The sequence below is a fragment of the Asterias amurensis genome, chromosome 6 (genome assembly GCF_032118995.1).
Source record: "Asterias amurensis chromosome 6, ASM3211899v1".
NCBI lineage: Eukaryota > Metazoa > Echinodermata > Asteroidea > Forcipulatida > Asteriidae > Asterias > Asterias amurensis.
The window spans coordinates 8684759-8710458 of NC_092653.1; the positions used below are offsets into that span (position 1 = coordinate 8684759).

A 25700-nucleotide genomic window follows, 5' to 3' on the forward strand; every position below is an offset into this window, starting at 1 on the left:
CTCAGCCCAGACGCCTAAAGGACTCGTATATTGTACGCTGCTGTGTGCTGTGTGTGGAAATACCCAACATTATTTCATACAACAAAAAAATCGCTGGTAATTGAAAACTTAAAATTCTCCTTGCAGTGTCCCATTCATCAGATTAAAAGGGTTTATTTGTATCGCGTTAAAAAACATGACTATTAGGTTAAAGGCAATATAAGTGATTAACTAAATAACTTTCGGCTTGGATGACAAAACTGAAGTTTTTTCTTGCGACTGAATTATTTTTGATTGTTAACTGTTCCCGCTTTTCAACACACACAGCGTGCCGTCTTCTCCTAGCCGTTGAGGCACGCACCTCCACCCAACGGGATCCCCTCGAGACCTTTCCAGGACTAATCAATATTTTTTTCAATCATACCCCTCTTTTTTTTGTGCCAAGTACATGACCCGGCAAGAAGTGGGGAAGTATCACTATAAATGGTTTGTGGTGGGTTTTTTTGTCGGCTTTTCGGCGTGAAAACCGTCACAAAGCGATCGGATTACAGTGGTGGAAGTTGAATGGACCATCTCACTAGCCAATTACGTTGACTGAATGGCTTAGAAACGCCGCACTGGGGCCCCTTCTTGTCGGTATGGCCCGCGACAAAATAATACTTGTTGGCTGTACTGCTCTTACGCCCAGGTTTTATCATTCATTGAAATATATTATTTACTCAACTCAAAGCAAAATAGAAAAATATGTATTTTTTCAGCTTAAATGTCATTAGACTTAATTCGATGCTCATATTTTGAGAAAACGACTATTCTGAAAAGACACACAAATACAAAACAAATGAACAAAACAAACAAACAAACACTACGAACACTGCCCAAAAAACAAACAAACAAACAAACACCCCAAACAAACAAAAAACAACAACCAACAAACCTAAACCCTAAAATCATGACCTGTATCTCTCATCCAACTTGCCTAAAATATTCAAGATAGATAGTTTATTTGTCCCAAGTTTACACAAAAAGAACCCGATGATTTATTGGCATTTTAGTAGTTTTTATTTTTACCCTCTTTCATGAGGAAAAAAAAGCTTTAAGAGTATAGATGTTCTTGGTAGCTTGAACAAATATATTTTTCCATGAAAGAAAAACCCCTGAAGGAAAATGCCTAACTTAAATGGTTCTCTGCTGACAAAATAACAAAATCATTAAATTAATTTACAACTAATGATATACACGATTTTTAATAAGATTCGGTGTGTGATCTCATAATGATTAATTACTCTGTTCGAGATAGAGGCGGCTCGGTCCTTTTGATCATCGAGGCAGAACCGCTAAATATAATTCCCGGCCCATCATCAAAATGGGACAATGAATAATATTGACGACATCATAATATAAACTACGCCGTCATGAAATATGATGATGCCGACAAGGAAGATTGCTTTTTCATCATCTTCTTTGAGCTACGCTACACAAAATAATGAGTATGAACTGTGTAATTTGAGAGATATATCGCGAGTAGGTACCTAGGTTGTTCCATTCTATTCCGGTACTTGTAAGGTTTTCGATTTTATGACGAGGAATGGGTAAACAAAAAATGATGTTGACTGCAAACTTATGGGATGTTATGATTGAATAAACATTTTTTTTTATTTGGCTTGCCACACGGCCTCGCGCATGCACAATCGGCACTTTGAGCGATCACGAAAACCCTATTCATGTGTATGCGCATGCGGTATTTGCATTTTACGTGAAATCGTAAACACACAAACACAGCTCTACACCCGCGGTATGACTGAATGTTGTGGAGCCCACTTCGAAGACCAAATGTTTCGGAAGAAATCATTCATGATCTAGAAGACGCTGGTGTTTTTCTTGGGCAGTGAAAAGGAGGAGATATTATCGAGGAACTATTCACACGGCTTTGTAGTTTTTTTCGACCGTGATTTTCGCCCGATTTGCCGTCAGAATGGGAGGGATGGCGAGTTGGTGGTGCTTTACTGGAATACTGTTTTTCGCCGTGCCGAGTGGTAAGTGTTGTACCGTGGATTTCGTTGAGTGATCGGTGAGACAACTCGTGTGTAGATACGGTGGTGTGTGTGTGTAACTGTAATGTGTATGGTCTTTGGGTACATGAAGGTTGGAAATGGGTTTCTGAGAGGCGGCATAAAATGTGATGTTTTGATCGGTTGTATTTTATACGGCGATGATGATGAGTCGTTTATAGAGAAACTGTTTGATTTGTGTATCATGTTTGTTCTCGTTTATAACATTGTAGTTGAAAATAATGATTACTGAATTGGGAAATTGGATTGGTTGGGGCAGAATCCTCGGGAAACAAACGGAGTTGGGCCCGCAGTACACTACTGTGGTAGTGCTATTTTAGCTAGCAGCTGCAGTCGGTTTGTCAAACGATAGAAACGACCGTACTCTCTGATTTTGTGCCGTTTATGTTCAGATTGGTGGTGTAATTTCAAATGCACCCAATGTAATTTTGTATGAATTTATGGCTACTTTTACATGTTTTATTGCAAAATACTGGCTCGTAATTGGGGAGGGGTTTCGGCAGATGATAACAAATATTACAAAATACAATCAGCATGCACTCAGTAAACTATTGAATGCTATACTAGCTGGTGTCAAAAGTGTGATGGTATTTTGTTCTGTGTGACATCAGGAAATAATATACTGAATCCAGTTTTCCTATTCCTTTTTCGCTAAGCAGAAAACATTTTAAAGCATTATTTCCCGCTTTTAAAGCAGCTTTTAAAATGCAATTGGGTCCTACGGCTCAATTTCACCACTGTGATTCATGTGATTACAATTCCTATTACAAATATTGAAAGAGTGATTTGTATTGTTACATCACACGTTGCTTAGTAATTAAGACTGGTACACCTTCTAAGAGCAATCTCTGATCTACTCATTGTGAAATTGAGCCTTTGAGGAATGATAAAATGGCGTTGTCAACCAACCCAGTGAAGATAACCTTATTGACCATTGACACATCCTTGTATCCTGTATTACAGAGATAAGATTATTTTTGAAGCCGAACTGAATTAAAAAAGTGGCGATCAGATTCAGCATCTTTCCTGTTCTTCCTTGCAGACTTTGGTTTGTGCACTATTGCCCATTATATCTATGGCCATTGTCAAGCAGTCCCCTTAAAATTGTCAAGTAGAAATGAGTATTTTCCCCCACATGCATTGAGTGCTCTTGACTTTCCTGGCGGAAAACAAAGGGTAGCATTGTTGCTGTGTTTCTAACCAGTCATAGAAATGGCACCATTTTCTCGGCAGGCGATTGTTACTTGTATTACCCAAGGTGTTACATTACAATTCAAGCTTTAAAATCATTGTAGGCCAATAAATAAATTAACTATCGCCCTGGTATTGGCTTTGAAGACTATTCTATAAAGAGTCCAATAGACTTTTAAGAAGATTTCTCAGTGAAAGTGTCCTATGCAAAATGACAATGGCGTTGCCATTCTCAAAGATGAAATTTCAGGCCTGCAAACCAACTCCTTGATTTTATTTTTTCAGATTTACGTAGTAGGCGGTATGTTTCAAGTCTTCCAAGTGGCAAACTGAAATGTAATACAATTATTCAAATCAAGTGGTGGGTAGGCATTAGTATGTTATTCAGGCAATGGCAATACAGAAAATACAAGGTAGCACTTAAATTACTAACTAGTTTAAAAAAAAAAAAGGTTAAATGAGTCCCCTTTGTCTTTACCTCTGTTGTAACATGTTCTTGAAACATGAACTTATTTATCACACACTGAAAAGTTCTGACAAAGAAAAGCAGCTTTTTGGCGACATTGAACAAAATTGATGATGACGAATCAAAAGTAAAATTTATGATCTTACATTTTGTAAATGTAACTTGATACTTTCCTATCAATCTGGGTGGTAGACCTTATTTGATTGATACAATTTCAACTTAGGATTTGTCTCAAATCAAGAAACAGGAATAGTTCTGAGCAAATCTGAGCAAAAGTTTGATTTATCGAGTGAGCATGTCAACGAAGGGTTTTTTCCCCCTGCTGAAAAGTTGAAAAACTGTATGTGGTCCTTAATTAGCATAGCATCTGTACATTTTATTAATGCAAAAATCCAGAGCAGACAAAACTGTGTGGTCTTAAAGACACTGGACACCTTTGGTAATTTAGTCAATTTTTTAAACAGAAACAGTAGACAAGTTTCATTAGGTGTATGATGCACTTCTTTGAGAGGTAGGGGGAAAACTTCTGTGAAGACCCCAGATTTAACTTTGCCCCCAGGGATTGGAAGGTGGAATGTATCCACACTGCTTATATTATTTCAGGTTTGTTTGTAGTACCAGTGGTGGCTTTAAAGGGCATGTGTGTTCAATATTTCCGTTGGACAATCAACACCGAAGGGTTCAGCATCAGCCGAAAATCTCGTCCTCATCTGTACAAATAGTCCACGCCAAAAGCTAATCCGGGAGAGAAGTTGGCGATGTTGAAATTCGCAGCCCTGTGCCTGAGCCCAGGTGAAGTTTTATAAAGTGGCCGGGAGATTTTGGGGGTCGATTAAAGACAGTGTATTGGAATGTCTGGCGAACTGTTTTCAAATAAGATTATTACACAAACTTGGTTCTTGTTTTCAAGCTGGCTGTTTCAGACTGTTTCAGTGGTTTTATTCTCTGAATATTTCAAGGGGTAAACTTTTACAGGAGATGTTTTTCTTAAAGTGCTGTAATTAATTTTTCCTCTTTTTTTTAAAGAACATTGAAAGCCCCCTTACTTTTCTAAGTATTTAGTTTGTAACTGAAGTAATTTTGTCACTCATCAAAAAAACTTTGATTCGATATCAATGAATGAATAAAAAGAACAGCGAGTTGTTGAAACACTAAATAAATCCCTGTGGACTAGTTTGCATACATGTCTGCAACCTGTCCAATGTCCACAGTCATTCTTGTATGCATAAGAAGAAGAAGTTCTCACCTCTCTTCTTTGTAGACAAAAGGGATTTAACAAACAAATCTCACACAGAACAGTGCATGAATTGAGTTGTACTCCATTGAAAGGGCCCTCTCTGTGCCACCAGTGCTATGATGAGATCATCTGTCCCAAAAGCACTTACGTATTCATTGGAAGATAGTTGGGAATAATCTGGGGAATCAATAGGCAATGTCTCAAGTGTCACGGTTTTTCTTGGGTGTAGTACCCACTTCTGGACCCTCGGCGTCGTCAAAGACCAGACCCTCTGCTTGCCCAGAGCTGTAGCTCAGCACCCAGGCCGCCTCCGATGCTTAGGGGCTAGACTAGTCTTGTCTGCTAGTACTAGACTGCTTTAACAACATTCTCCATCACAGGACACACACATTATATCTGTCTGCTTAAAGGCAGTGGACACTATTGGTAATTACTCAAAATAATTATTAGCATAAAACCTTACTTGGTAAGGAGTAATGGGGAGAGGTTGATAGTATAAAACAGCTCCCTCTTAAGTGACATAGTTTTCAAAAGAAGAAGTATTTTTTCCACGAATTTGATTTTGAGACCTCAGATTTAGAATTTGAGGTCTCAAAATCAAGCATCTGAAAGTACACAACTTCGTGTGACAAGAGTGTTTTTTCTTTCATAGTTATCTCACAACTTTGAGGACCAATGCTCAAATTTTCACAGTTTTGTTATTTTATGCATAAGTTGAGATACACCAAGTGAGGAGACTAGTCTTTGACAATTACCAATAGTGTCCAGTGTCTTTAAGTCCAGCCAGCCAGGAATGTGGCCTATCTGTCGTTTCAGAATGGAAAAAAAAAATCAACTCCTCTGGGCCTGATAGGAGGAAGGTTAGGAAGTGAGAGAGAGATGTGCCTCCTAGGAACAACACTTATTGAGTTGCAAGTATTTTTGTTTTTTTGGAGGAAGTCCCACAGGGAGGACCATGCAGCATCACACTGTGGGTTATTGTGTATTGATACAGTGTACCCTTTCTTTTACCTGTACAGGCTTGTTCTCTTCACTCACTGGTTCGTTGAATAAATTCAATTGGCGGACGCCAGTTTTACCCTGATTTGAAGGAATACAGAGCCAACATGAGAGACAAAAATGGTTGTTACAAAACAAAAGCTGAAAAATTTAGAGGAAAGTAATAATTCAGTCATGTTTAATTTGATTTCCCCTCTTTTTTTTGTTCTTTTTTTTTTGGGGGGGGGGGGGGGGTGGTTGGGGTGGTCTCTAGAACAGATCCCCTGCAGGGAGGGCCATGAGGTGCAGATAGGATTTCACTGTAGCTGTCAGCACTTGATTGTTTCCAGACACCAATGTTGTGCGTGTGCATTTACATTAATGCCCGCAGAACTACTAGATTTTCTTTCCCTTCCGCTGTACTGTGGAGCAAAAAACCACATGAAGTTTTGTTTTCTTACTCAACTCTTGCAACAATGAGCAGTTTGTGGTACAATATACAAGACTCAAATTAATTTTCCCATGTCTTGCAATTTGTGTGAGGTTGCAAACTATTTGACAACAAATTAAAAAAAACTAAAACTTTTTTTCTGAAGGTTGCTCGACTGATTGAGTTTCGGATCAAGTTTCTTGGATTGAGGCTTTTTTAAAAGAGGAGAATTTAAAATGCATTTAAGCCATCATGATATGATTTTAGCTTGGTGCAGCCTTGTTATTTTTATCCCATTCAAACTAATGTTACCAAACCAAGGCTGGAAGGAAAATAGTCAGGTCCCTTTTGGGCATTAGGAAAACCAGTAGGCCTAATCATGAATGGTATGTTGACAGGGACAACACAAAGATGGTGGCAACCAGAATGACTTGTGTATTGACTCACTGCTTTGACTGTGGTAATTTCTTTTTCAGCAGTCTCAATACTTGGTTGGTATTTTTCTTCTCACTTGTGTAGCGTTGCAGGCCTGTATATACACAGTGGCCATGGCGTTTCTTGGCCTTGGTGCCCCTTCAAAAATTTTCCCATAGACTTTAAACACTTCCAAGGGAAGTGCCCTTTGCAAATACAGGTAGCCCTTAGGCCTGGCTGTTTCCACTTTTTTTGTCTTTTCAATAAAGCACACATCACAACCCCCACTTGTAAACTTTGGATTGTTACTTTTTCATAGATTTACACGTTTCAGTTTCAAAGGCTTTATTTATTTATTTATTTATTTATTTATTTATTTATTTATTTCTTCTTTACCCTGAGGAAACCCCTCAGTAAAACACAGTTTTTCAGAGGTTCCCAGCAACTATGCACATTAAAATTTTAAGATTGTATTTGTAAATTTGAAAGGAAATCAAAGTTATTTTTGATTCATTTGTATCCAGGTTTTTTTATCACAGTATTTTTTTTGTCATTGCCCTTTCAAAAATTATTCTTTTTATTCCTGCTTTGTACTGGAATGAACTGTATAGGGAAAAAAAAATTGGAATTCAGAAGGGTGGAATTTTTTTGAGTTATGTCATGCAAACGGAATTCCGGTTTATAACACGCCATACTGTGAAAGTAGCGCTTCGGAGATGACCTAAAGTGTCGATCTGAGGGAGGAAAAACATCCAGTACTTTAGGGTAACAGTGTAACTTACATCACAAGGTCTACGCTTGCGGTGTCTAGCTGGTGTGCATGGAATCATTCCCGTTGAATAGACACACACGGTAGTGTTTTCTCCGCTGGTCAAATATCAGCGGGGGATAGGTGCCAAAGTTGACACGGTCACCAGCTGAGAGGCTGGTACTCTGACACCTTTCCAGACACACACATTTCACCGTTTTTTTCCCCCTTTTTTTTGTCAGGAATAGTTTAGTAGAACTTCATGTAGGTTGGTACTTTTATTGTATGTGTACAAAACGTTTCTGGGTTCTTGGGAAAATACTGATGGGAGTTGGTATATTATTGATGTGGCTTGTGGACACGAGCAACATTTGTGTATTGAAATCTCCTCTTTTTGTCCTGTTTGGATGTTGTCAGATCGCCTTATTTGAACACCTCATCATGTAGGGCCTACCCATGCAATGCATTCCAGCATGGCTGTAGTGCTGTAACTCAAAAACCCAAAACATCACCTTCTTTTCAGCTTCTGTTGTGAACTTGGCTAACTTTTCTAGCCTAAAATGACCAACGGCAAGCTTTCCTTAAGTCCTTCGAATGAGAGAACCCCCCCCCCCCCCCCGCCCTCTTTCCCTCCATACCAGGGCGGGCACTAATAATATTAATGTCAATGCATTCTTCTTTCATGAGGTGGCCAGAGTTAATTCATTATAGGAATGAAAAGAGCTGCCTGCTGGATCTATAACTCCCTACAAAGGTAACCATCAGCACTCATTACACTCAGTGGCTTCACAGGGTACCCACTATGCCCCGGCCCTCTTGGCTCCCATTGTGAATGTCGCAGACCCCACTTTGCCTCCTGCAAATGCTTTAGTATCCCTGATAAACACTCTTGAGGGTTTTGGGGGGAAAGGGGGGGGGAAAGCAAATTGCCTCCCAGTTGCAATCTTGGTGCATACAATGGTCCCTTCTACTCAAGCTTGAGCTATGAAAAGACAGCCGCTGGCCCCTTGGGTGTTGGGAAAAGCTGGTGAACAGGAGGAAAGCCGTCATCCCCTTCTAGTAAGACAGTTATTATTTGGTGGAGTAGTGAGGACTTATGGATGAGAAGAGGGGGGGGGGAAGAGTCTTGCACCACTCCAAAACAACTCAGGAATGATTGATGACCTGGCTGAAAAACAGCGCTCTGGAGTAAATTGAATAAAGGGTTTCTGGAGGGAAAACCTTCTTTATTGGTCGGATTGTTCTGGGGAGAGGCACTTTTTACCCCCCATTGGAGGACTTTTTCCCCTTTTGTTGTGTTGTCGGAATATGAATCTGGGTTAACAATACCGACCGATTTATCAGGGTACAAAACAAAATTTCTGTAAATGTGTTTGTTGGCGGAGTGGAACTTGCCTTGTTTCAGGGGCACCTTATGGGAAATGGAAGGTAAAAGGAGCAGTTTGCAATAATTGGAAACTTAACAAAAAAGTCATTTAGTTTGGGACTGAATGGGGGGCTTACTGCACTGCCTCTATTCATTGCTAGGGATTGCCTGGGTCTCTCCTTAAGCACAGCCTTTGTCAGCCACTGAGTGTGATTAGTCATGGGTTGAATGGGGGGCTAGTGTGCTGGCAACAAAGCCAGGAAATTGGCTCGCTTGAGAATGAAAAAGGCTTCGGCTACTTGACTGAAATTGGGAAAATTCCAGACTCTGTTGCAAATCAATGGCTGGCGTTCTAGTTCAGCTCTTCCAAATTGACTTGTATCTGCTCGGTTTTAAAAAAAAATGGGGATAGGTAATTTCGGTCGGAAACCAGGCGTGACGGATTGAATAGATCATGGCGTGTGACATTTCCGTTGAGTATAATTTGTGTGTTTAATGCATCAGCCTTGATTTGTTTGTCGTTCAGGCATTAGAGCACTGAGCTTGAGCTCTATTCTAAACCACTTACATGCGTAATCGGCAGAGCAGAACTGATACTGTATTTTTACTTGTAGCCACTCAGCCATTCAGAAATACACCTGCTGGTGAATTTCTCTTTGCCACTTTGCACGTCAAAGGAAAAAGTGGCCAATGGATCATCATGTACAAACGTAAAGCAAATTCATAAACAGCCCTCTCCCTAAACCGAATAATAATGAGAGAAGAAAACACCCTTGTCACACCATGGAGGAAGAAAATAGATTTTCTTCCTCCATGGTCACTCAAAGTTGTGTGCGTTTATTTTAGATGGTTGATTTGGAGTACCAATAGTGTCCCTCACTGTCTTTAATTCCAGGCCTGCTAAGCAATGTGTTAGTACTTACCAAACGTTATAATAATGTGTCCAGGTAAGGTGAGCTTTAGCAGTAATCTTGAGTTAAATGAATTAAGAACATACCCTGGAGTCTCTTAGGAAGTATAATGCATCTCAACCCCCCCCCCCCCCCCCCACTCACCCAACTTCAACCACCGTCATCACTAAAAAATAGTCGACTTGAATTTCCAGTGTGCCCTTCGTTATATTTGAATAACCTTGCTGTTTGTACACCCAGGAAGTCCCAATTGTAAAATTTGTGATCGTGGGTAGTGAACTGGGGTGAAACATTAGACAGCGGGTGATTATTGGGGAATGGGTATCGGGGCTAGGGTTGGCCACCCATTTGTTGGGGTAGTGAAAGAGGCGCTGACTTTCAAGGTTGACTCAGATTAGGAATATAACTACTGTTGCAGTTTAAATGTTGCTTTGTAAATAAAGGGTAGAAAAAAGTGGTAGCCAGGGGGGATGAATCTCACCCTACAAGAATTGTTCTTCAAGTCTGGGATTTTTTGTTGGTAATTAAGGTTTGAATTAACTTCAGTTTTGACACCTGCATGGGTTGAAAACAAAGAAATGTGGTTACAGTATGTCTCATTCTTTTCACACACAGAAAGGTGTGTTCTGAATTCCTTTGTTTCTGACTATCAGGGCCCAATTTCATGGCTCTGCTTACCATATAAAAGCACAGAATCGGCGCTTACGCTAAGTGTATTTCACAGGTTAGCAGGGAATTTATTTTGGCTTCTGTGCGTACGTACTCCATGTTACTAGGCATTCTACACTTACAAGCCTAGGGCTGAAATTCGGCGCTTGCACGTAAGCGCAGAATTTGTCAAGCTGAAGTTTATCAAGCTGAAGCCCAGATTGCCCCGTCATCAGCTACATTAGTTTGAAACTGTATACACCTCTTTCATATGACGTCACAAGACGTAAACAGCGCCCGCACTGAGGTTGATGAAAGCCTATATCATTGGCGCATACCCACACACTATGCACAATAATCATTGTTTGACCTCAGCGATGCCTGCAAATGGAAGGGTCTTTCGAACAAATCGTTCCTTTTCATCTGCAAACTGTTGTAATGGTATTCTCACTCTTCTAATTTTAGAAATTAATACATCTGATATCTTTTCAATCAATAATTGATAATCATTACTTTCATTATCAGCCATAGACTATTGGACAAATTGTCCGGGTTTTTTTTTTCATAAATAATCTCAAATATTTTACATTAAAAAAAAACTTTAAAAAAGGAAGTAATTTTTTCTATTTTTTTTTTGTGGAGGTGAGGGGGGACTCAAAAGTCCTGTAGCAGCTTGCTTTGATCAAAAGACCAAACCTTACTTTCATCTGGTAGGTGTCAGGAGTTGATCCTAAATCAAATCCCCCCATGTCAGAATGAGTGGGGCCTATAGCTGGAAATTTTATGGCCTAAACCATTTCGCCCAATTCTAAGTAAACCCATTTTGTCATGCCCCTATAGCTAGCCCCCCCCCTTCTGTAATTACAACCTTGTCTAGTAATAAATGTCCTTGGAGAGAATTGGTGTACTAATAAATTTTATTGCTGGCGAGCTCTTCTATCCTCACGGTGATTTTTACAGCTTTGTTTGGGCAAGTTTTTACTTTTTTATCATCATTTTGTGCCATGATTTTGGAATGTTCCATATTGACTCAAAGGGGGGATGGATTGTGGTTCGGGTAATTTTTTTATATATTTTTTCAGAATTAAAATTGTGTTTTTTTATTATGTTATTGAAGGAGAGCAGTAAAGTTTTCCCATTTGTTCAAGGTTGAGTTTTTTAATGTGGACTGCTCGCATGTTATTGTTTGTTACTTTTTATTTCCCTGGTTATTTTTTTTAAAGGGGGTTGCACAACATCGGTAAAAATTGAAAGTATAAATGTTTACAGATTTGCATTTTTATAACTCTTTCTCTTCCATGATAGTAACTCAAAAATTAGGTCATGTGAAAAACTTCCTTGAAATATTTGTGTTGAAATGAAACAGAGTCTGGGGAACTTAATCTCTCATGAGTTCAAAAACTTTTGTTTGAAAACTGTGAAAAACATGGGTTTTTTTTTCACTATTTTCTTAAAGGGAAGGTACACATTTGGTAATTACTCAAAACAAATATTAACTTAAAAACTGACTTGGTAACAAGCAATGGAGAGAGCTGTTGATAGTATAAAACATTGTGGGAACGACTCCCTCTGAAGTAACGTGGTTTATAGAAAGAGGCAATATCTCACTAAAATAATAAAAGACTTCTAGAAGTCTTTTATTCTTATCTGAAAGCACACAAACTTGTCCAACAAGGGTGTTTTTTTCTTTCATCAATTTTTCGCAACTTCGATGACCAATTGAGCCCAAATTTTCACAGGCTTGTTATTTTATGGTTATGTCGGGATACACCAAGTGAGAAGACTGGTCTTTGACAATTACCAAACGTGTACCTTCCCTTTAAGACTCTGAAGACTGATTGAGCTTAAACTTTCGGATGTGTAGGCCTATTATTTCATGTACATTAAATGATGAGTCACATAAAATGCGGAAACTGGTCTTTGGCAATTACCATCATTGTCCGTGTGCCAAGATAACATTGATTACATGATTTATATTATATTCCATGACCCAGTTTTTGTATATGAAAAATGTTCTCTGGACATTGGCATCGCAGTTGAGATGTTTATTTAGCACTCTATTACTTCTGATTTCTCAAGATACTCAAAGTAATAGTTGTACTTCACCATGACTGATATAAGTTAATAAATTGACATCGTAAGTTTCAATAATGCAGTTAAAGAGGCCAGCAAAAAGCATAATTTATAAAAACAAGTAAATTATCACAAACTGTGACACATTTCCGAAGCACTTGACACATTTAATAAGTTAATAGTTAAAGCAAAGTTATTTTGTTACGTTCGTTTCGAGAAATCCAACCCCAAGGTGTTTTGTAACTCCCTCCCAAGAAAATCCAAAGTCCACGGCGAAGTCGCTCTTCCATCGCCGCCGCTCACAGGCAAAGAACGGTGACGCAACCCTCTCGGAATTTATGTTCAGATGGTCTGATGCAATTACACTTCAACATCCGTCCGAAAAAAATATATCAAAAAGTACATCAAACCTAAAAAAAAAAAAAAAAAAAAAGTAATGATAACAATACAACTGGATGAGGGAAGACTAGGGACAAAAAGTAATAATCTAACAACTTTAGCATCTCCAAGTTCGACCTTTGATCATATTAGGGTTGACTGGTTTGCTTACCTACGGGGGGAGATTTGCGGCGTGGGTGATAAAGACTGGAACTACAAAGGGCTTTTACTTGGGTACCGCTACTACTCTGGTTAGACTTCAAGTGCTCGGGCAGTCATTTATTTTCCCATTTTGAAATATTCATAGCTGTAATAACTTTTTTTTATCTTTTGCACATGTTTTTTTTTTTTAATGGATGGAGTGGAAGTTTATTAGTTGTGATTTTCCTTCTTTTATTTGTGCTTGCAATTTGTGTGGGAAATGTGTGGGAAATAGAATAAACCATGTTTGATTTTGGGGATCTCAAATGGAAGCCTGAAAATTTCATTACAGTTGGTGATGACAAATTTACATCAGGAATACTGTTTGGTTTCACACGCACACAGTATCCTAGGTACATGTAGAGCTTTACTACAGTTTTCTAACCATATGCATTTTATATCAAACGGTTTCGAACGCTTTTCATAGACCAGCTCGCTCGATCCAAGGAAACATGTCCCATAAAATGTGCAGTTGTACAGTTCCTGTGTTTCGGTTTTGGCCCATTTAAAGATTTTTTTAAAAGGTTACACATTTTTTCTTCTCTAAATTATTGTTTATATAAGACGGAATGCATGAATCCCTCAGAAAACAAATTTAGTAGTGAATACCTTGGTATACAGTGGGTGCGTTCGTTAAGCTCCCCTGGGTCGACCCCGATGTGTTGCAGTTTCTTTTTCCAGGATGAACATGTGCAGATAACTACCCACGTTCGTCCTAGAAAAAACCCACACCACACACCGGGGTCAACCCAGGGAAGCCAAACGAATGCACCCAGTGTGTTGCAAAATGCATGCAGAACTTAGATATTTTTTCTTCGAAATATGGAGACCTTTCTTACAAATGTGATTCTCAAACTTTGTTGGGCGCTGGGGGAGGGGAGATTCCACTGTGGAAGAAAACATTTTCATAAAAATGTTGTCGCCTGAAAAGTTGCCATGTTATTTTGTCCTTTTCCATTCAAATTGCTTCACCGCTGTTATACATTTACAAAGGAATCACAACCATGCGCTTTATATCAAATAACGGAGAAAATTAGCTGGGAGCATGTCCAGTAAATAAACAACTAAATCAAGTTCCATCCATCTTGGAAAATCATTTCTAAAATATCCCGCATTCTTTGGGCTGCAGCTGCAACTCATCTCGTCTCGCAGACGATAAATTTGGTGTCGCCATGGCAACGGCACAATCACATTATCCTCAGCGGAGATGGGTGGAGAAAAGGATGCCCCTGAGCAAATAAAGAGGGAGTGCAAACAAAATCCCCCCCCCCCTGACTCTCTCTGTCTCTCTCTCTCTTTCGCTCCGTAACTATAAGGGAAAGAGACTGTAGTCGTCCGACTCTTTTGTTCTTACGGTTCATTGATTTAGCGTAAATTCATTTCATCGTTCATTGGTAATTCCAGGTTGTCCTGTGCGGCCACACGAAACATGTCCACCTTTAAGAGCTATACCAACCATGTCCCCGGCCATTTTAAGAAGCGTTGGGTCCGTCCCTGGCCATTAAGTAGCGTCAGGGCCAACAGAGCCACTGTTTAGGGAGAAATACATTCAAGAATCCATGATGAGAGTTTGTTCACACCTGTATTTAAAAAAAAAGCAAAAAGCAAAAACAATTTTATGGCGATATTGCCAGAGCTGTAAATATTAATGAAGCATCGCCAATGATTATTATGACCAAGGATAATGGAACGAGCCAATTGATGAATCTAACAGGATTCAATGACGTTTCACACGGACAACCGTTGTGTCAGGCTTCGCTGCTGGGTTGCTCACTCAGTCAAGATGACTTTTTACAGGGTCACTGGTTAGGGAAAAAGTACAGGAGGCAATGTGAGGTAGAGCGGTTGTGGTGGAGATTGCATCAATTATTGGAAAACAAAATACAGTGGAATACTAGTGTAGAGTAAATTAAATTTATAACTCTTCACCGACGATGTTTCATGGTACAGTAGGTGAGGATTCACGGAGGGTAGAAGATTCACAGTCAGCTAGGATGGGGCTTTTTGAATCAACCATGATCCAATGGTCCATCTGCATTCTGAAGCAGAGTAAAAGATGGGGATGAATTTGGATATTCGTTGTGGTGGTCACATAGAGTTATATATATAAAAACTATCGGGCGCACTGATGATACTGCTTGCACAAACGCGACGGGACCGCAAGGAGACCCGCGCGCCATTCTGTACGCGCGTTGAATATGAAGTACATGTTGGAGTTTGTGTTTATTGAACGCTAACGCGATGCTGTTTTGTCAACTTACAAAATGGCCGCACAAAAAAACGTGTGCTGTGCGATGCTGTTTTGTCATGCGCGCATGCCGGGCCGCGTATATCAGCCAGTGCGCCCTCTAGTTCTTATATATAACTCTATGGGTGGTCATCACTTTAATAATTGGCAAGATATAATCAGGGAAGGTTTACATAGACTGGTGTTTGTTCTGTCCATGGTACATGTAACCCAAGTCCAGAGGCATACATTTCGTTTTTGTGTCAAAGCTGATTCTATAATTATTGCCTGGCAGTTTATCATGTTTATCAGCAAAATAGTTGCGTTTTAAAACATGACATTGCATGAGGGCCAACAACTACGCTCTTGTACTCTCCGGGAATGTGCCAATAGTATAAAATGTTTACCAGTTTGCAACAGCTTATTGAGTAGTTTTGGTATCGGTGCAATCAATTCAAAACATCGCAACATAAGCCCACAAGAAAATGTTTTTGTTTGTTTCGAGTAACAAAAGGCTGTGATCAATAAAAAAAGCTCCTGATTTTAAATGCATAGTGCAGAACAATATTTGCTTGTTTGAAGAAACAGGTTACCAGCCAAAATGTCATATCATACATTACAATGTGGATTGTAAGTGACTGGTGGTTCCCTGCTAATTTGTTGCTAAGCAGAAAAAAATATTGCTGTTAAAAAAACAGCTTCATGAAATTGGGCCTAGCTTGTTGAAGAATCAAAGCCCTCCAACCCAAGGCTGTTACACTAACAATGTTGACGAGGTAAATCGTAACAACCAAAATAAAATCTCATTATAATTGAAGGAGAATTTCCAATTAAAGTCTTGTTGATCCGTTCCCGAATCCTTTTCACCAGGAAAAAAAAGAGGGAGGCCTTGGTATTTCGTCACTTTGCCAACTTTAGTGAAGTCATAAAAAATAACAAATTATTTTTTTTTCCTGTTTGAATCTTGTCAAATTCTTGTTCAGAGTTCGGCCTTGTCAGATCCAATTTATCAATCGTAGTTGAGGCTTGTCGGCATAATTGTCCATTTACTGGCAGTCTGACCCCCTAGTATGTAAAAGGCAAATGAATTGTATAAAACTCTTTATTTGAGTTTCAACATTTGATAGCTTTGATTAAGTTAGGTTGCCGTCACTTCAACATCTAAATTGGAGTCGGGATTTTGGGCATTTGCTTGATTCACAAATGTACCATATTTATCATTTGACTATAACATACATACATAGTAAGGCAAAACAAAATTATTGGAGGATGTTTTACCCTTTCATATTAAAAATTTCTCAATTTTTTTTAGCAACTTACCGACTAAAGGCCCAGTTTCATACAGCTGCTAAGCACAAAAATTTGTTAAGCATGAAAATTCTTCCTTTGATAAAAACAGAAATCCAAACTCCCCTTTGTTGCATATTGCCTGTTGCTGGTATTCAGCTGTTGTTTGCTTATCACGAAAATCACGTGGACATTTGATTGGTAATCCTGTTTTTATCAAGGAAGAAATTTCATGCTAAGCAAATTTGTGTGCTTAGCAGCTCTATGAAATTGGGCCGAGGTAAAATCTTCTTCCTAATCTCCAATTTTTGGGGCCAAAAGAACAATCAACAAAATTGTTTGGATACCATCCATGTTGGTCATTGTATTTGATAAAATTGTATATTTATTACTTGGCCGAACATCATGCCTGCTGAAGACAAAGTCGAGCTTCAGAGTATAGGGCAACTCTCTAATAACCCAAACAACTTGGAATAAATTACAGTGCCACAAAGAGTGAGAAATAAAGAATAGTTCTAACCACTGCAAAATTCATCAGGATGTAATCTTTCTAAACTATACATGGATTGCATTAATATCTACTTGCAAGTAGTAACCTTGTGTGCCTTTACACCAAGGCTGACAAATAACTGCATGTTCAACTCCACTGATCGTAAATGTATTACCATTCCCGCTAATAGTCTACATGTTCAATTCGGTTGGGGCTTTATCCACACAAATGGATAGTACAGATGGGAGTCGGAACTTAGAAGGTCAGGTATTAGCTCTCAGTGATAGACGGCAGAATATTATTTGATTCACTAGTCAGATGTGGTGGATGCTGAGCCAATGCTAAGTTTGTCTGACATGTTGTAAACTTACATTGAGAACAGTTGCTAGCACTTTCAGGACATCTGCAGAATTGTTGCGGTTTAACACGGTCTTAAAGGATCTGTGATAAATTAAAATGAAAGAAAACAGCCAAACATGGCTGACTTTCCTGGTTTTTGGGTTTTTTTTTTTTTTTCAGTCTTAGTTCTATTTTTGGGATTGTCTTTTGATTCATTTTAGTGTTTAGCCAGTGTAAAGTTTAATGAGGAATGGTGGCCAATTTGAATAAAAATGCTTGAAAGAAATAAAAAATAAAAATGCCCTTATCCTCCTGTTTTTGGAAACACCCAGACGATCAACTGGTTTTTTTTTACTTGGCCTCAGGGGTACCACTTGATGTGACTTGATTTTTTAGCATGGAGGAATAGGAACACATATTCTTCTTCCACAATGGTTATATGCAATGAAGTTTCTGTCTTGCCTTAATGCACAATAATAGAATGTGCTAGTGTCGCCAATATAAGCATTATAACCCAGTAAAGTTTGCATGCAAGTTCACCAACAACAGCATCCTATCTATGTTGTCGTAAATGCATTGCAGCAGCAATCCAACATAAAACGGTGTTGTTTACAGTTGTGTGTTCGCTCCCCAGCAAACAGTGAGTAGCGGGGTTGGCCAAAGTTCCTTTTATCGCCAGTTTGCAAACGGCACCCATAAACCAGATAAACTCATGTTGTACAAGCTGTTCTCAATGAACACCCAAAGAGTGCGTATCAAAGGTTAGATGACTGTAACTGATAAGTATTATTACACAGGGAGTGTTCGACGGCAAGCCACAACCCCACAACCGGGAGAGAAAAGTCTCAATGATTAGTATTCCTGTTATCTCGATTCCAAAGGTCGTTTTTTTTGCCATTTTTTTTATAGACACATTTAGCAGGGCCACATTCTAGAGCTGCAAACACTCCTCGAAAGAGGCTAATCCTCAAAAAGAGGCTAAAACTTGACAATGGAAGTATTTGCAGACATGAAACTTTGGCGAGGCAGTTGCCTCCATGCCCTTTGAATTAAAATGATTGAATAATCAATGGAAAACCAGTATTAGGCCAGTATTTATTTGTTATGTTTACACTCAGTCTATGACCACACAATGGGGAGAACAGCTCCAAACGCAGCAACTACTTCATACTTTTTTTTCTTCACATTTTGCTCATTGATATTACAACCGGTAGTTCAGTTCAGTATTGTAAAACACACATCAACATCTAGGCCCAAGACTAGTTATATGCTAGTCTTGGCACAAGCCATTATTAGTAGTTCAGTTCAGTATTGTAAAACACACATCAACATCTTGGCCCAAGACTAGTTATATGCTAGTCTTGGCACAAGCAGTTATTAGTAGTTCAGTTCAGTATTGTAAAACACACATCAACATCTTGGCCTAAGACTAGTTATATGCTAGTCTTGGCACAAGACATTGTTAGTGGATCCTTGTTACACGATCACTGTGCTAGTATAGTATACATTGCATTGCTATAATTATGTACATGTACCAACCTTCTAGTCATTGCTAGCAGTTGCTACATTTTCGGGAATAAACAGAAGACAAGACTGCAATTTGGAAGTTGTTGTAGGCTTATGTAGACATGTAGCAAATTTAAATGTGGCAAATTGAAGCATCTATGATTTAAGTTTTTTTGATGTGGATTTTTGTTTTATAAAATAGTTTGGACAGATCTGGAAAATGTACAAAATGATTTACATTCTGCCTTGAACTTCTGTTTACGCACATTTTTGTCTAATGAAGCATAGTCGTAAACGTGGCCGAATCCACTTTTACGATATCAGTGCAGCATGGCATCCATTCCAATTCAGTGCACACCCTCTCCAGGGTATTAAGACCCAAATATTCAAACTCCAGCACTTTTCCTTGATCTTGACGCTGCCCCCTAAAAAGCAAAAATAATAATGTGAAGTTAAAAAAAAAAAAAAAATTTACGATGGCATCTTTAGCTCTCAGGTCGGCGCAATCAATCTTGTCAGAGACCTAGCCATGTGGTTGATATCAGAACTGCTCTAATTGGAGGAGCCCTCTCAGGATCTCAACCCCCCCCCTTCTCAATAAAGTTTACCAGCCTGGGCAGGCACATGGGTAATAAATTGGCTTTTCTGCCTTGCTTGATGTGGTGAGCTAGGAGATGTCATGTTTGGTTACAAAGTACCTTTCTCAAGGAGGTTGCCAGATGAAGAAACATAAATTGAGATCTTTGTGATTGAAGAAAGGGGAGTGATTTTTTGTACATGTACTTTTTTTTCTCTTTTTTTACTTTGAAAAAGTGCAGTCAACTCATCTGGTGAGATTATTTGTTAATTGGTTCAATTAGGGAACTGGGTTTATCATTTTCTTCCCAATTAATACATTTGTACACTGACACAGATCAGAGTTTCACTCTCATTTTTGCGACTGCGAATGTTAGAGTTTTTGTACAAAAATACATACTTGAGTATAGAGATTTAAAGGCTGTTAACAATAACAACGATAACATTTTCAAAATAATTTTTCTTTTGATCTCTTTCCCTCAAATTAGCCATCACCTTGTGTGGCCTGTTTTAGGGCCTTTTGGTTGGTAACTTTCGATACAAAAATGACCTAGTAAGAAATTCCAAAACAGCAAACCTTTCTGCCTGCAAAAAGACTGAATGTTATGTCTAGTAGAAGTCTACGTAGATGTTGAGGCTCAAGAGAATGATTAAAGACACTGGACACTATTGGTAGTTGTCAAAGACCAGTCTTCTCACTTGGTGTATCTCAACATATGCATAAAATAACAAACCTGTGAAAATTTGAGCTCAATTGGTCATCAAAGTTGCGAGATAATAATAAAGGAAAAAACAGCCTTGGCACACAAAGTTGTGTGCTTTCAGATGCTTGATTTCGAGGCCTCAAATTCTAAATCTGAGGTCTCGAAATCAAGTTCGTGGAAATTATTTCCTTTCTCGAAAACTACGTCACTTCAGAGGGAGCTGTTTCTCACAATGTTTTATACTATCAACCTCTACCCATTACTGGTTACCAAGTAAGGTTTTATGCTTTGAAGTTCTAACACTCTCAACACCTATTGCCTTTGATGTTCCTATACCCTTGCTGGCTCCGATGTGTAGTAATTACTGCCCTTGCTTGGTCTAAAACTCTAGTGCATTCAGAAGGAATACACTTTGACCCCTGACCTCTGAACACCTGACCCAGGGGCACTGACCTACTGTGTACAGGTTGGCTGACTTCGGAATGCGGCCGAATAGAAACGACCCTAATGAAAGACCATTTTGTGGAAGTTGAGAATTTTAATTGGGGGCTTGGGTAATTACATACCTTCATAGCTACGTACATTGGTACATTTGACTTAAATTTATGAGCAGTGTTCACAAATAAATGTTGTTGGGCCTTCGTCGTAAACTTTTAACACGCAGGTAATTGGGTTTTTAAATTGATTTTTACAACACAAAAATGTTTCGCGGAGGGATTTTGTTTTTTCTCTGTGGTGCACGCACACAAGGCAATCTTTCACCACTGTGTAAACATTTTAGATTTATTATAGAGGGTAAATGAGATGCAAGCTTTAATTGGTTTAAAGAATTTGTTCAACTGGGTCAATGTATAAAAAAAAAACTGTTGGTGAAAATTTAGTTTGAGAAAGTGAATTAGCTGTTGCAAACAACAGCGTATATCAATCAAAAAGACCTATGGTTACATGCAAAACAATTGTGTATGGCCTGACTTTTCGACCCTACTGGAGTCTTTCTCAAAGGCCTAAAAAAAAAGTATTGAGATTTTGTTGTAAGATCTACATTGTAGTGAGCACGCACCAACGCTACTTTGACATTCATGGTTGGATAATGAAGTCAGACATCTGCAATGTGTGAATGAAGAATTTGTTAGGAACGGAGGCCTGCCCGACGACGAGGTCATTAGTATTTGGTTGTACTAGGGTGTCGTTTACCCCAGATATAAACAGAACAAAATTTATTGAAAAGTGAACAAAAATCTGGGAGAGAATCCTGGATACATGTATGTGGGTCAACAACAATAAAACAACAATATCGTGGACCATGGCTGTGTTTATTGTAAATATCTGTTTATACTGTGACAGGTGACCCGGGGTTGATTTAGCGAGAAATGTATTTGGGTATTTTTTTTTGGTATACCTTCTTGATAACAACATACATGTTTTGTGATATATGGGTACTAGTATAAACATGATGTTACTGCCATTATACACAACATGAGTGTGAGAGATGTGTTACAGATTTGTGTGGTTTTACTCTGTGATGTGCATCGTTCAGTACTTGGACTTGGTACATGACAATGTAGGCCAACGTGCATGCATTTTTGGAAGATACTTGTCTTTGAAACTTGCACTGTAGGGCGGACAAGTTTTTGAAAATTAAAAAATAATTTACTAACAATTTTATTTTTAGGGGGACAAAGTAAGTCAGCTTTTTTACTTTGGCTGGAGAGTCTGTTGGACTGTTGAAATGTAACACTGCCCAGGAGGGTCAGTGCACTGGTGGGGGAGGGGTGCTCAATTTCATCACAAGTTTTTAATTTTTCTCATCAAATAATTATAATGCCTGTACATGTAGCCCACTTAAGATGTTGTGTCTGGCTAAACGTTTTGTTGTTGTTGCCGTATAGGCCTACTGCAACTTTTACAATTGGACAGTCTACAAATCAGTTTTGTATTTTGTATTTGGTTAAAGATGTTAAGTGTTTTTTATTCATTTTTATCAGTCAAGCAAACTTTAGAGAAAGGACCATCAGACCTTGGTGTGGTAGAATTTAAACAGTATCATTTGTCCACACTGCAGTTTGTAGCCCAATGCAATACCTGAACATGTGCCATCCACCAGTTATTTGAATACAGTAAGGGACTGCAAGCAAAAAAAAAATATAAACCAGTATAAAAAAAACGCAGGGAATAGTTACATTCACGATCTGCATTCAACTGACAGTCCCATAGCCCACTCCTGTCCATCCTCTAGGAAAATATGGCCACCCCAGGTCAAAGGTCATAAGTTAAAGAGTTCAACAGACACGCAGGGGAGCCCACAACTCATTGTACCCTAGCCCCACTGGGGTTTCTGGCACGATAAACTGGCGCTACGTTGAACTTGGGCCAAGCTTCTTGCAAATTACAATCAGGATGATCTATTGCTGTTTAGAGACCCCAGTATAGATGGAGTTCCAACCACGGGGTCGCAAAAATAAAAGACGTTTATTGTGAACAAAGGCTGAAAAGAAAATTGGAACGGAATGCAATCTGGGTTTTGGTGGATTTATTATTATTATTATATTTTTTTTTTTTTGGGGGGGGGAGAGGGGTTCTTGTAAGTTGTATTTGTGGTGAGAATGAATGGGATCTGAGAAGTGTTACTTGAGAAATGTGGTGGCTGAAATGAACAAGTCGATAGATTGTTGGAAAAATAAAGTCTTAAATGGTTGCGGAAAGACATATGTGCATTTAGGGAGACTACATTACGTGTAGTGATATATGCTGTGTGTACTGTGTACATGTAGGCCTACTTGTATGGTTACAAATTTAGCTTTTAATGTCTGTACATAACAAGCTGTTTCCTGTCAATAGTTTGTATTTTTTTGAGTAAGTCGGTATAAGTGGCCGGGGGCCCGGGAGGGTGGTGGGGGGAGGGGATGAAGAATGTGTATTCGTTAGGTGATGTTGGATTTGTAGACGGGTTTTGTCTTTAGTGGGGAACTGAAGGCAATATGGTGAATATATTATGGAAAAAGAAACTACATGTAATTTGTTTGTAAACTACAAAGATTTACAATGATCAGGCCTGTTATGTCTTTTAAGCACATGTACTTGGGTTTTTCCTTAGTATACTCTTGGGCACCTCCATGAGGGAAATTTAAGTCTGGACTGGAACATTTCAAGTGGCACCAAGGCAATCACCAATGGGCATTGAAGAAAGTGAGGTATCAGGTTTTGAACATACATTTCAAGGGGCAAAAAAAAAAAAAAACACCAACGGGCATGGAAAAATCACCAACGAGCATGGAAGAAAGTGGGCAAGGGGCACCAAGGCAATGACATGACCAAGGGGCATGGAGGCAATTTCCAAAGTATCAGACCTGGATGAGTGTGTTGTGTGTTAGGAAGGTACCCCAGCGCCTTTGAACAACCTTGGTTGATTTTGGCGCTATATAAATTCCCTCTGATTGATTGATTGATTGTTTGTCATATTTGTAGTGTATGTAAATGTGTCCATAAAACTCAAAGAGTGGATAAACGTCAAAGTTCCTGTGTATAATTTTGCTCTTTCAGAGTATCATTATGGGGTATTATTTACAATATCAATAGTAAACATAAATCTGATCTAAATATTATTCACTTTTCTCTTTGTCATCACAGGTGTTGTTGAAGCGAAATTCCGACGCAGCGATATCGAGAGTGAATCCTGGTCGGAGTTCCCTGTCCATTTCTCACCCATGAAGGACCAGTCCGTCCTCCTCTCCAAACTATCCTGGAATTCCAGCAGTGTGTTCCCGCCCAGGGCGAAGCTCAGCCAGGGCGGACTCTATGCCGACCAGATGGTTGGCATCCTGGGTTCCCACTCCGGGGCAGTGAGGGCCACGTACGGCCCATTCTCCGTGGAGGACAGCTTAGACAGAGAGCGAAACAATTCCAGCTTGTTGGACTTTGACGTCAAGGCGGAAGTCGCGACTCGTTTTGTCTCGCCGCACAATTCACGGATTCAAATCCTATTTCTGCTCAGAGCAAAACATTCGGGTATCAAAACAATGCCTTGTCTGAGAGCTAGAGCCCACTTCAGTGGAGCTGAGGTGGTGGCGGCTTGTACCCCATCGTCGATGTCTTCATCTTGCCTGACCCAGATAACGATCCCACCCGATTGGTGGCAGGCTAGGGAATCGACGAGCATCCAGACGCTTCAAGTTTCGTACTCGGTGCGTACGCCCCCAAACAGTGACTGCCTGACGGGAACCAGTGACCTGCTGGTCCCCGAGCGTAGTTTAGGCGATGTCCAGTTCCAGCAACGACAAGAAGCTTTAAAGACCATCAAGGAAGATGAATTTATCTGGCTGCACATCCCTAAAATGGATGTCGCTGTTCAAGAACGATTTCAGATTGCTGTATCCATTCATCAAAACTTCACCGCTGCCGGCTGCCTCATAAGGTGAGGATGATCTTCTTTTTTTTCATTTGAGATAATGCAACATTGCTTGAAAAAAAATTCTAAAGCACATTTGGGTGAAGAGTTTTTAGATTATGTGATACTTCAGGCCTTGAAATGACCCACTTGTCGACACAGCAATTGCTGTGGTGCCCTGTGCTTTTGCTGTAGTGCCCTTTGCAAAGTACTGATACCTAAATTAAAAAATTTCTCATAAGTACCCCTTTTCACAGGAAAGTTGCTAGCATGTAATTCAAGGCCTGATATTTCAAAGCTCACCTTAGTTGCACAATGCTAGGGCTAATCCTGATACTTTATTCTTGTAAGGAAAGGTAGTTTTTTTCACTGAGAAGGGGCAGCTTTATGAAAACAATTTTAGTTTGTCTTGGAACATACTGTATCAAGGGGGCTGACAAGGCAATGAGTTGGGACATGAAGGCAACTGCCCCAGTGAAGTATCAGACATGTGGTGCTTGGGCATTAACTTTTCAGTTAAAGGATTTTTTTTTTTTAACACAAAACACCATGTCCACAGATTTACATTAAACTTACACCGTTCGAAGATAATGATAGTAGAAAGCGTACCTTTAAATATTAGTTGCTGAGGTGCTGTAGTTTTTGAGGAATGAGTAAATCAATGTAATGAAAATACGTTTTTACATGCTAAAATAATTTTTGTCTCATGATCACTGAGACATAAATTATTTTCATGATACTGGTTTACTCATTTCTCAAAAACTATAGCACTTCAGCAAGTAATATTGTCAGGGAAGCTTTCTACTATCATAATCTTCAAACTGTGTAAGTTTAGTGTAAATCTGTAGACATTGTGTTTTTTGTCCAATAAAAAGTACATAGCTCTTTAAGTTCACCATATCCTAACTTAGGATTGCCACTTTTACCCCAGCTCTAACAAAGCAAAGAGATTTTTGTCCTAGTTCAATATAAAAATTAAAAAATCTTTGCACAATACACTTTTGACTGAAAAATGTTTCTCATTCACCAAAATGCAAACCTCACCATATTGCAGAAAAAAATCGCCTCCTTGCCCCTGACCAAAAACACCCTTTTTAA

At 39.1% G+C, this 25700-nt stretch overlaps 1 protein-coding gene across 1 annotated transcript in view; it reads left to right on the top strand.

Annotated features, from left to right (window-relative positions):
• The first annotated feature begins 1753 nt into the window (after positions 1 to 1753).
• LOC139938475 (transmembrane protein 132E-like) overlaps positions 1754 to 25700 on the top strand; it is a 56498-nt gene continuing 32551 nt past the window's right edge. The window contains exons 1-2 of the mRNA XM_071934028.1: positions 1754 to 2012; positions 23846 to 24629. Of these exons, the coding sequence (XP_071790129.1) occupies positions 1952 to 2012; positions 23846 to 24629 (845 nt within the window). The 5' untranslated portion in view covers positions 1754 to 1951. The remainder of the gene's footprint in view (positions 2013 to 23845; positions 24630 to 25700) is intronic.